General features: G+C 44.2%; 1 protein-coding gene across 1 annotated transcript in view; it reads left to right on the top strand.

Moving 5' to 3' along the window:
- The window catches only part of LOC115475094 (uncharacterized protein KIAA2012-like), a 92820-nt gene that overhangs the window by 51988 nt on the left and 28545 nt on the right, over nucleotides 1-12287 (top strand). Inside the window, exon 8 of the mRNA XM_030210833.1 lies at nucleotides 9835-9987. Within this exon, the coding sequence (XP_030066693.1) occupies nucleotides 9835-9987 (153 nt within the window). The remainder of the gene's footprint in view (nucleotides 1-9834; nucleotides 9988-12287) is intronic.

Here is a 12287-nt window from a genome sequence, read left to right as displayed (position 1 = left end):
CATGGTATTTTTCTATCATGCATCATTTCACCTCTTGAAAATCAGGCTTGTGGGGTGCTAATACATCATAATGCACTTAGCGTAAGCAGATATAACCTGGATAACTAGGCCTTGGCTAATACAACACCCAAGGCAAAACAATCCTATAATGATGCTTCTCTACTCTAAGTAACTTCTGTATGTGTTATAGCGACTAATACAACATCTCAGGCTAAACAAGTTATAATCTGAGGGGAAGATGCACTAAAAAATCATTAGATCCCTTCCCTTACCGAGTCCATTAACGAATCGGTAAGGGAAGGGAATGCATTAAGCTCAGCTGAACACGTTGTGATTGGCTCGGAGACTTCCTGGTCTCAGCTGAGTGAAGCACTGCCAAAAAAGACGTTTTTATTATTGCGGGGGGGAGGGGGGGGGGAATGACGGCCAAAATGGACACCCATCCAAAAAAAACGTCCATTTTGGCCGTCATTCCCCCCTGCAATAATAAAAACGTCTTTTTTGGCAGTGCTTCACTCAGCTGAGATCTGGAAGTCCCTGAGCCAATCACAACGCGTTTAGCCGAGCTAAACGCGCTGTGATTGGCTGAGATAGACCTGGAGGAGGGAGCTGTGCCTTATTCATGGATCCCGATCACACACAGAGGGAGGGAGGGAGCCTGTGAAAGGGGAACTGCTGAGCCCTCTCTTGCTGTGGCTGTGCAGTTAAATGTGATTTTTCCTTCTGCTCTGCCTCCTCTCATTGCTCTGTTTTACGCTTGTCTTTCTAAATAAAGCATTTTTATTTGTCTGGCTTGTGCGCATACTTAACAAGAGGTACAGACCTCTCGTTAGATTTTCCAGCCTTAAGGCAATCAGAAAAGGTTAGTGCATCTCATTACAATAGGGTTTCTACACAATTTGCTCATCTGCATTCCGTTTTCATTAGCTGCTACCGTCGTCGGAAAGAAGTCTTTAGTGCATGCCAGGGTTTACTACTTGCTCGTTAATGGCTCGTTAAAGGCTCGTTAAGTTTAGTGCATCTGGCTCTGACTGCCTTCAGTATATGCTTGATTACATTTAGCATCTTTACAGTTACATATTTTATATTTGCAGTTATTTTGATTATCATATCCATGCTGTCAGCATAAATATTTCACTCTGGTTACAGTTCATTTCTACACTTCCTTATAGAAATAAAGAAAACCAAAATCAGTAACATTAGGCATGTATACTATTGCAATGGTACTAATGCTAAATAAGTGTTATTCAGATTACCTTCTTTCACCATATTTGGCATCAACACCATGGGCCCAATATTCAGCCAGCAGTGAGCAGCCATTTTTCTGTCCATTGCTGGCATTAAACCCGGATATTCAATATCAGGCCATTTCCTGCGACCGGCATTGAATATCCGGAGGAGGGGAGTAAACAATATGCTGATATTCAGCACTAAAAGAGAATCCACAAACGTGGAGAACTCAAGAAGTCCCACGGAAAAACTCAAGTGAAAAAGAGAAGTGGGAGCGAGAACCAGGATTTACAAAGACTGGACCACAGTAATGATGAAGACGAAGCAAAAGTTTATTGAACAATAAATGACTCGACACAACGTTGTGTTTCGGCCAGAAGGCCTACATCATAGTCTTTGTATTCAAATAAAAAATGATGATGAGGGTCTTGAAAATAGTAATTCTTGGTAATGTTCTATATGTTTATTCAAAGTATGATGAGAATCCAAGATTGATGGATTATGGTGGTCTTTAAAAAGACCGTTGTGGAAAATCTGTGTTGAGTCTTGAAATAGATAGTCTCTAACAGATCACTAACAGCAGATGAGCAATTTCATGTTTGAGTTCTTTCAGTACCCTAGGGTTCATGCCATCCGGTCCAGATGATTTACAACTTTTTAATTTATCAATTTAGCTCAGTACATTTTCCAGGTTCACCAAGATTTCTTTCAGTTCTCTTATATGCTCAGCTCTGGCATGAGCCCATACAAATATCATGTATGGTTCGATCTCATCTGTTGGAGATGGGGGTCACTTGATACACTTCTGTTGGTTGATCAGTTTGGCGGTTGACCTAGACTGAAAGAGTGGACAATGGGGTATAGGCACCTTCATGCTCTATGGCAATGGTTCAATGCCATAGAGCAGTTATCAAATAGCATCCCATTATTCCTGCCCACCCCAAAGGGGTTTGTCATGGCTCTTCCACCTCTTGGCTTTCCAGTTTGGAAGCCATTACATCAGGCTGTCATCAGTGTTGATGACTGTCTTGTCTTTCATGCTGGATGATCATCACTTGCTGGCAGAGGACTGCTCCCTCTGCTGGTAAAAATGTTGAAGCTACCCATATTTGTCCTTCTTTGGTAGCTGTTTCTAAGTTGGCAAACTACATTGCAGCTTGCAGTTCTTCACATGGTGGGACTTCTCTGTGTGGGAGGACCTCAGTTAACACAGGTCCCTGTGGCAAAGTCTCTGTTTCAGTACAGGTTACTGTTGGAGCCATCTCTTTTTGTAACTTTGATTGTTCTATAGCTTACCCTTATAAACTACACCCAATTATTACAACTCACAGTAGATATAACTGTCATGACTGTGGTTGTGACTCCACTTTCAGTCTCACCTTGTCTTCCGGTGGTCAGCTTCAGAGGTGGCATCAGTCTGTTCTTTTACTTTGCATTGTTGCCCCTGCTGCCACTTCCTGTGTGTTCCAAGCCTCATTCTAGTGTTCAGGGTGTTTCCTGCCTCTGTCCTGTAGTTGTGACATCATCAGTGAGGGCCTTTATAAGAAGTTGAGGACATTCATTCAGGGCCTTTGCAAAGTCAAAGGTCTCCAGGTTTGTCGGTGTGCTTAACACTTCTGCCCTGTTTCCCAGTTGGTATGCTTGTATAGCACTTCTGTTTCCTAGTTAGTGTGCCTGTGTGGCACTTCTGCTTTAGTTCTTCTGTTTGTCTCTGTGCTAGGGTTAAGCATAAAACACTTAAAAGCAATTCACGCAGCCAATATTGGAAATGACCCAATTGAGTCACTTGAACAAATTAAAGTGTTTGAATCCGTCCTCACTGTTTCCAAATTTCTGTATTGCTCTATGCCTATTTTGTACTCTACCAGTATCTGTGGCTCAAGCTGAACGATCATTCAGCACCTTGAAAAGAGTACAAAGTGTGCTTCGATCAACAATGGGGCAGCAGAGACTCAGTAGTTTAGGACTGCTTGCCATTGAGGCTGAATTAGGAAGACGCACCAACTTTGACACTGTCATAGAAACATTTGCCATCAAAAAAGCTTGCACAGCATTCCTCCACTAGAATACAACACAGTCTGTCTAAGTATTCTATATAATGACTGCAATATATTAAATTATATAAATATTATAAAAATTTTGACTTTTGACTTATGATGTGTGGTGCACCAGTGGGGGGCCTTAAGATGGTTTGCCCCGGGCCCAGCTTTGTCTGTCAGTGGCCCTGGAGAAGCATATGTGGCAGCAGAATATATAAAGGTGAGCCTAGATGAGTCATGGTCCTGCCACTTTGAAGTCAAGCCAACCCAGTCAGTGCAAGCACAGGCCAATAAGAGAAAATTTGGAGCAGGTATCAACATTTGTGTTGCCTGGTACTGCCCATGTTAACCTCAAAACCACCAAATAATCAGTCCTAACTACCACTACAAGGTACAATAGCCTTTGGGCAGGTTCTTAACATAGGAATTGAAAATGTCAGGCAGTAGTTCATCTAAGAAATGCCAAGTTCCATGCATTGTGTGACATATAATTGGAGGGCTCTCATGCACACACAGACGTAGAACCCCCCATATTCAAAACTATTTATCCAGCCAGGAACAGCACCTGGCTGGTTAAATGGCACTTAACCAGCTATCTGGTGATATTCAGTGGGGGATAACCAGCTATCTCCCGCTGAATATTCCTGGTTTGCGACTAGGCGATAACTGGCTATTTTGCATGATATAGCTGGCTATCCCTAAATATTCAGCACATAGCTGGCTATTGAATGCAACCACATGGGGCCACGTAATAGCTGGAATATCTTTTGCCGGTTTAAACTTAACTGGCTATCTCCGAATAGTAACATAGGCATAAGTTTAAACTGGCCAAAAATAAACCGGATATTCAATGCCAGTCACTGGAAATGGCCCGACATTGAATATCTGGGCTGACTGCCGACTGTGGGAGTTAGCTGGGCTCCTTCCTGCAGTCTGAATATCGACCCCAGAGTGCCTACAATCAGAGTGGACACAGAGTTCCCCAGCATTTGAGGCTGAAGAAGTATGAGGCAGGCCAGTGCAGCAGTGCTGAGTTGCTTTGGGGTTCTCCAGGTCCTGCAGCAAAAAAATTTTTTAAAAAATTCTTTGGAATAGCAGCACTGAGCAATCAGTGGAGTTCCTCTGGCACTGTGGCAGTCTGGAACAGTCCCAAGTTACTGGCCGAGTTCCCTAGGTCTCACCTGCCAGAAGATGAAGAGCAGGCCGAGAGGATGGTGCAGAAGGAGCCTGGTAGGAATAATAAGATATGGAGTGAGGGAGAAGAGATTTGTTCAGTGGGGATGAGTGGGTGATTAAGGCTAGAGGTGAAAGATTTATTGGGGAAGGGGGTTGGGGGTGATCATGGCCAGAGGGGGCAGATTTGCTAGAAGGGGTAGAATTTATTGAGGTTATAGAAAAGAAGTTGTGTTAGGGTAGGAGAAGAGGGAAGAAGGGGACAAGTAGATTAATACCCCTGGAACACAACTGAAAACAACCTTCGATCTCACTCATTGGGGTGGTAAATTTCACTCTTTGGGGCAAGCCACTCTTGGCATCTCTCAGATCTTTGAGGTTTAATTTTTAACAAGGGATACTTTATCTTATCAAATTGTGACAACCATTTTGAAGGTGGAGCCTAGACCAATATGGATTTAAAAGATAGGACTGGAGGGGCCTACAGAAGGTGGGGGGGGGGGGGGGGACTGTAGGGGGGCAGATGTGGTTCTAGAGGGGGTGAGAGGGAGGGGTAAATCTGAATGAGGGGCAGATACCATTTTGGGACGGTGGAAGGGGATCAGCAAGAGGGAAGTCAGATGCTGTTCCAGGTGGAATGTAAGGAGGAAACAGAATTAGGGGCAGGTCAGATGATCTTCCAGATGGTAGGAGGGGGATGATATACTCTTCAGGATGCGGAGGAGTTCACAACACTTCAGGCTGGTACCCAGATGTTATGCCAGCACCTGCATAGCTAATTGGGCAAAGTTAGAATTGCTGTTTACTTGGGCAAAGTTAGAATTGCTATTTACTCGGTCCTACATGCCCAGTTAGCTATGCAGGCACTGACCCTCATCCCCATAATGCCCCTCTCTTTCCCCCTTTGAGCATGAGTCACTATCCAGCAGCACTGCCTAGTTAAGTGCCATTGAATATCGGCGCTGGCCCACTAATTACAACCAGGCCCATAACTTCTAAGCTCCTAAATTAAGATGCATTGTCAGTTGAAAACTTATGCTCCAAAGTTTGGCTGAAAATAGGGCACAAATATAGGAGCCTAATTTAAGAGCATAAATTTAAACAGCTTCGTTAAATATTGAGTCCTACATGTTCATTCCTAATACAATCTGAATCACTCAACCTCACTGTAAGGGTCATAAAACAAAAATGTGCTCAACACTTTCCTAAAGGTGAGGCTCAGTTCACAAGTCTAGAGGGAGGGCCTTCCAAGCCTGTGGACCAGCCACAGGGATAATGACGTCAGAAGAAGGCGGGGCAGTGAGCAGCGAACAAGGGAAGGCTAGAGACGTCGGGACTGGGAGCGCCGCCTCCTTCAATGACGCTGCGCTGCCGGAGGAAGGTAAATTTAAAAGAAAAAAAAAAGGAACGGGATCTTGGCTGGGAGAAGAGGGCGAGCAGTTTCTACATGGGAGCGGGAGGGCAGGGGAGAGAGGGGAATCGCTGCCTTGGAGCCAGGCAGGTGCGGGGGGGGGGGGGGGGGGGGGCGCCACCAACTGGTAGTCTGCAGGGGGGCGCCAGAGATCCTTGGCACGGCCCTGACCCTCAACTGCTTTCCGTTGCGGGGACAACCAAAGTTCACGGGGGCATGTTGGCAGTGTAGCGAAGGCGAGACTGGGGCATGCTTAGGAGATGGGCATCCTCAGCCAATAATGGAAAAAAGAAGGGTGTCCCTGACGAACACTTGGGCGACTTTACTTGGTCCATGATTTTTTCACGACCAAGCATCAAAAAGGTGCCCGAACTGACCAGATGACCACCGGAGGGAATCAGGGATCACCTCCCCTTACTCCCCCAGTGGTCACTAACCCCCTCCCAGCATAAAAAAAAAGTTTAAAAATACTTTTTTGCCAGCCTCTACGCCAGCCTCAAATGCCATACTCAGATCCGTTGCAGCAGTATGCAGGTACCTTGAGCAGTTGTAGTGGATGCAGTGTACTTCAGGCAGGTAGACCCAGACCCATCCCCCCCCCACCTGTTACACTTGTGGTGGTAAATGTGAGCCCTCCAAACCCCACCACAAACCCACTGTACCCACATGTAGGTGCCCTCCTTTATTCCTAAGGGCTATGGTAGTGGTGTACAGTTGTGGGTTTTGGGGGGGGGGGTTGGGGGGCTCAGCATCCAAGGTAAGGGAGCTATGCACCTGGGACCTTTTTCTGAAGTCCATTGCAGTGCCCCCTAGGGTGCCCAGTTGGTGTCCTGGCATGTGAGGGGGACCAGTGCACTACAAATGCTGGCTCCTCCCATGACCAAAGGGCTTGGATTTGGTCGCTTTTGAGATGGGCATCCTCGGTTTCCATTATTGCCGAAAACCGGGGACGACCATCTCAAAAATGACCTAAGGAAGACCATCTGTAAGGTTGACCTAAATTTCATGATTTGGGTGTCCCCAACCGTATTATCGAAACAAAAGATGGACACCCATCTTGTTTTGATAATACAGGTTGCCCCGCCCCTTTACGGGGCTGTCCTGCGAGGACGCCCTCATGAAAATTTGGGCGCCCTGTTTGATTATGCCCCTCTACATGTTTTTATTGTTGTTACCTTTTAAATAGTAATTCCCAATGAATGCATTGTCTTCTTATCTGTAAACCGCTCGGAACCTTTTTTGGTATTAAGCAGTCTATAAAAGCCCCAGATTATATTAGATGTAAAACACATTCCAATCTAATATAATTTACAGTATTATGTTCTTTTTTAAAGGATAGCCATGACCCATAGAAATGGTAACTTGTAATTATTGAAACTTGCCTATATATAAAATAAAGTAAAACAACAGTAGCTTGTGATATGTTGTATTAAACTCTAGGAACATCTAGATTAGTTCTACTTTTTTATTTTTCTCTTTCGCATGATAGCTGTCTCCTGGTTATTTGGGCATCCAGTTCACTTGGAACCTGTCCCAACTAGAGCTCTGGCAACACAAGTTTTTCTCATTTATTTATTTATTTTTATTTTATTTATTGCATTTGTATCCCACATTATCCCACCTCTTTGCAGGCTCAATGTGGTTTACAATTCGTCGTGGATACTGGAAATAGAAAAGAATATACATTTGGTTTATAGAGGCTTTGGGGTTACATGGTGGTGAAGTACATGGTTGTATTAAAGCAAAAGACGTTATAAGACATTCCTGTATATATTAAAGATTGTACAGTTACATGAGTTGATCTTTGTGATATATCTTGTCGAAGAGACAAGTTTTCAGTAGTTTGCGGAAATTGGCCAATTCATGGACCGTTTTCAGGTTGCGTGGTAGTGCGTTCCATAGCTGTGTGCTCATATAGGAAAAGGTAGATGCATGCAACAATTTGTATTTTAGCCCTTTACAATTGGGAGGATGAAGATTGAGGAATGTGTGAGGAGATTTTATTACGTTCCTGGGTGGTAATTCTCTTAGGTCTGACATGCAGGCTGGGGCGTCTCCATGGATGATCTTATGGACTAGGGTACAAAGTTTGAATGTGATGCGTTCTTTAAGTGGGAGCCAGTGTAGTTTTTCTCGTAGGGGTGTCGCGCATTCATATTTTGATTTGCCGAATATTAATCTGGCTGCCGTGTTCTGGGCTGTCTGGAGTTTTTTAAGTATTTGCTCTTTGCAACCAGCATATAGTGAGTTACAATAGTCCAGATGACTGAGTACTAGTGATTGTACCAGATTGCGGAAGACAGACCTTGGAAAAAATGGTTTAATTCTTTTTAGTTTTACTCCCTGTCTTCCCTTCTCTCCTGTTATAATGTAGCCATCATAGCTACGGAACTTTTTACAGTGCACAATAAGTGCAAAGGCTGTGTGGTAAATTCAAGGGGTGTGTCCAGCATCTGCTCTGCATTTACTACACAGAGCAGACACTTACCGCCAGCACTGCATTACATGCAGTGGCAGATAGTGTGGGAGCATCACACTATTTGCCACTGCAGGTAACACAATGGGGGGGGGGGGGGCACATAAATCAATAAATGAAGGAATGGTAGCTGTGGTGGCACCCCCCCCCCCCCATCAGCCCTCAACCAATTCCCTCCCCCCTCCCCACTGCATCTTTGATTCCCCTTGTGAAGCATTGTTTCCCTCTGCATTTCTAATCCCCCTTGATTCCCCGTCCAGCATATATAATCTCCCTATGTAGCCCCCCCCCTAGTTTCATCCCACCCCTGTATAGAAACTCCCCCCATCTAAAAGGCCAAGCCTCCAAAGAAAACCTCATCCAAGTGGTAGTACAGAGAGACTATTGCTAGGGATCATGGTGGCCATTTTGGAGCCCAGCAGAGGCCTGAATAGGAGCAGAGGGGAACTGCTTCCATCTGGCCAACACTGACCACCATGGACATCCCTGGGTAGGTCCCGGGAGGGTTGGGGTGGTAACTGACAGTTGACAGGGAACAAAGGAGGTTTTCAATGGGGAGGCAGGGCTTTTGCAAGGGGGCAGGATTTGTTCATGGGCGTACTAGTGGGGAGCCTTCATGGGGGAATCAGCTGTATAGGGGGATCAAAGCTTCAGGAAGGGGATAGTATTTCAGGAGGGGAGATCAAAGCAAATGGGGTGGGGGTTTCAGGAGGAACAGAGTTTTGACTGTGAGGAGGGATTGGAGCAGTGGGAGGATCAGTGGGGAGCAAGGGATGTACAGGGAGGGGAGCGCCATCACAGAACTACTTATGAAGCAGCTGCACCACTGGATGACAGGTAGCACAGCTGCACTAAACACTTCCTCTTGAGTTTGCTCTAAATGCAGTCATGCTATTGGCAGTCATGATAGCTAGCATATAATACTGACCCATGTGCTAGCTTTCATAGCCAGCTGCTTCTCCAACTCAACCATGCCACCCAGTTCCCTCCCCTAGGCATGTTAATCAGCTCGAGTGGGTTTTTACACATGGTGGAGGTCAGTATGGGTCCATGCTGACTTCTACTACATGGTAAAACCTGTGCTAGCTGCTTAATGCAGCTTAGTAAAAGACCCCCTTTACAATCTGGAAAACCTCTGTATCCTGAAGCCCACTCATAAGTGTCGCTGTTGCATGATTACTGGGATTTCAGTCTTCCCCAAGTACTGTAACCACTTCCAAAATGTAGTTTTAGAACTGGCATTTTCTTATTGAGATTTTTCCAACTAGGAAAAGGAGGAATAGATACTTCAAAGGCACTGGAAGTTGGAAGTCAAGGCTAGAGCATCTGGTGACACCCAGCAGGTTCAATGACTGCAACCTGTTATATAGCTTAGCATGCTGTGAGGATCAATGGCACATTTTATTGGCTTCAGTATAAAGAAACTAGAAATACAGCACAAGATAGAAAATGATTCTCAGTAGCTCCAATGCATTCATATGCCATAAAATTGTTTTTGTTTTCAGTTGCAGGACCTCCGCAGGATGGCCATGGATCTGATATCATGAAATCTGAGAATCCACAGCCTTCTCTGCATGGTCCCCTTTCTATTGAAGTCCCACAGGAAGAATTTAGAAAACTCCAGGTGGACTTTGACTGGAATCATAGCACATATCCAGGTAGCTCCTTCTTATTTCCAGTGACCAAACAGGAACTTAAACTGGAGGGGAATAATGCTGGAAAATGAAGGGTGAAGGCCAGAAAAGAAGGAAGCTGGAACAGAGATCAATGAGTTTAATTAGCATGGAAACTCCACATTTATCTCTTCCATGGCTGTGTAGTTATTGTGACTACAACATAAAAAAACTGGGTCAAGCCAAAAAGATCTTTCACAGCACACTACATCAAACTAATAGTGTTGTTTTTATTTTATTTTTATTATTTTCAATATCAATAATTCCAAGATTGGAAAAAAAGAAATGGAGAAAAAATTACCTTGGACATCTCTTTTGTTACACTGAAGGATCTCTCATGAACAAGGAGGATATATTAAAACACCATCTGTCCAGTGATAGGACTAGTAAACATGAAAGAAGAGACTCCACTCCAGACCTAAAACATGGAGAAACTTGGAGTTGGATAATCAAGGCTTCACGTTTGGAAGGTCCCTTTTCTTTTACTGTTCATAAACACTCAGGGTGAGGAAAAAAAAGTCCAAGTTATTCTTTATAAATATTCTGCAATATGTTTATTAAAGCATTAAGTAATCCTTTTTCCTCTGGAAGTTATTCTTCTTATACATACTTCAGCTCATAATCCCATGATGATACAAATTATTTCCCAGCAGCCTTTTGGGTATGCAAATTAGTTGCTCAATTGCTGCTACTGCTGCCCTTCCCTAAGTTGGGAGAAATAAGCTTTGGTTGCTGGGTCTCTGCTACCTTAATCTCAAAGGTTTCTTAGTGACCTTCCACTGCTTTACAACATTCAAAACATCCTTTTTATAACACTTGTGTCCTTTAATTCAGCAGCTTTATATCCACACAGCTATTCCAACTACTGGCAGCAAACAGCACACTTAGCTACCCTTTCTCAAACATCATGCCCTTTTCTGCTGCTAGCTTTCTGCTATACACATTTTAGATACCTTTACTGCTCAGGATAGAAGCAAGTAAAGGGGGAACCTCCCCCAGACCATTCCCAAATAAAAAGTGCAGCCAAACTGCAAGAGCATTTGCTCCCAAAGCAAAATGAAATACAGTTCATTCCAACTGTCTTTATTTCTAATGTCCATCTTCTCTAGAAGATGCTTCAACCAGAGTTGTAACTACCATTCTCAGGGCTCCCGGCTCAGGACAAGGCTTTACTCAGGGTTTCTCAGGACACACTTCTCCAAATCCTGGGTGGGGCTCTTCCTTCTCTCCCTTCCTTTCTCTCAGCCTAGGGAAGCTTACAGATTGTACATGGGAACTAACATGTCTCCTCCCCCCTTCTCTGTGATTACAGCATTAAACCTCTTGGGTAGAGCCAGGAACCCCAATTTGCCAGAATGTTCACCAATGTTTGCCCTATGGTCCCCCAGCCTTTAAAAGGACACACACATACTCCCTTCTATTATCTAGTCTTAAGGGCTGATATCTCCCCTTTCACTTTGCCCTCTACTGCCATATGCTATTGGAGACAAAATTACATGTACTTCTTCTTTATCATAGGCTCTAGGAACCATTAAAAGTCTCTTCCAATAAAGGAGTGCCACTCTGGGTTTTCTTCCCTTCCTGAGCTCTAGCCCACAAACTCCCCCCCCCCCCCCTTTGAAATTCCCTTGTACTAGACAAGTAGGAAGAGGGCAACAGGACATCTGGGCAGCCTCTGAAACACCACACACTATAAATACAACAATGAATGACAATATTCAAAGGCCATGATATATTTATAGTGTCATAAGGGGCAACTGAGGTCCTTTTTCTCCAATTGCTTTCTAGGCCTAGTGGTTAGGGTGGTGGACTTTGGTCCTGGGGAACTGAGGAACTGAATTCACTTCCCACTTCAGGCACAGGCAACTCCTTGTGACTCTGGGCAAGTCATTTAACTCTCCATTGCCCCATGTAAGCCGCATTGAGCCTGCCATGAGTGGAAAAGCGCGGGGTACAAATGTAACAACAACAACAACAAAAAAAACACTATTAGTTTCACAATACTATATAGCGTGGTGTGAAAGACCCATGTGACTTGACCCAGATTTTTCTGTTGTAGACACACATATAGTGTGGGTCTTTACATATATTTCTCTTTTTGATTTTGTATAGTTATAGTACCATACCCACAGTTTTTGCTAGAAACCTACCTTAGTTCATATCATAGCTGATTGCTATCCCACTATTATCTTCTTTGTGGTAATGTCAACAGTGGTTGTACCTGAATGAATTGTGGCAGATATTGTTGTCTATATCATGTAACCTAGGGGTTTTTGAGTGTCCTG

Source organism: Microcaecilia unicolor, chromosome 7, assembly GCF_901765095.1.
Source record: "Microcaecilia unicolor chromosome 7, aMicUni1.1, whole genome shotgun sequence".
NCBI lineage: Eukaryota > Metazoa > Chordata > Amphibia > Gymnophiona > Siphonopidae > Microcaecilia > Microcaecilia unicolor.
The sequence above is the reverse complement of the archived record's forward strand: the minus strand, read 5'-3'. Positions and strand labels throughout refer to the sequence as shown.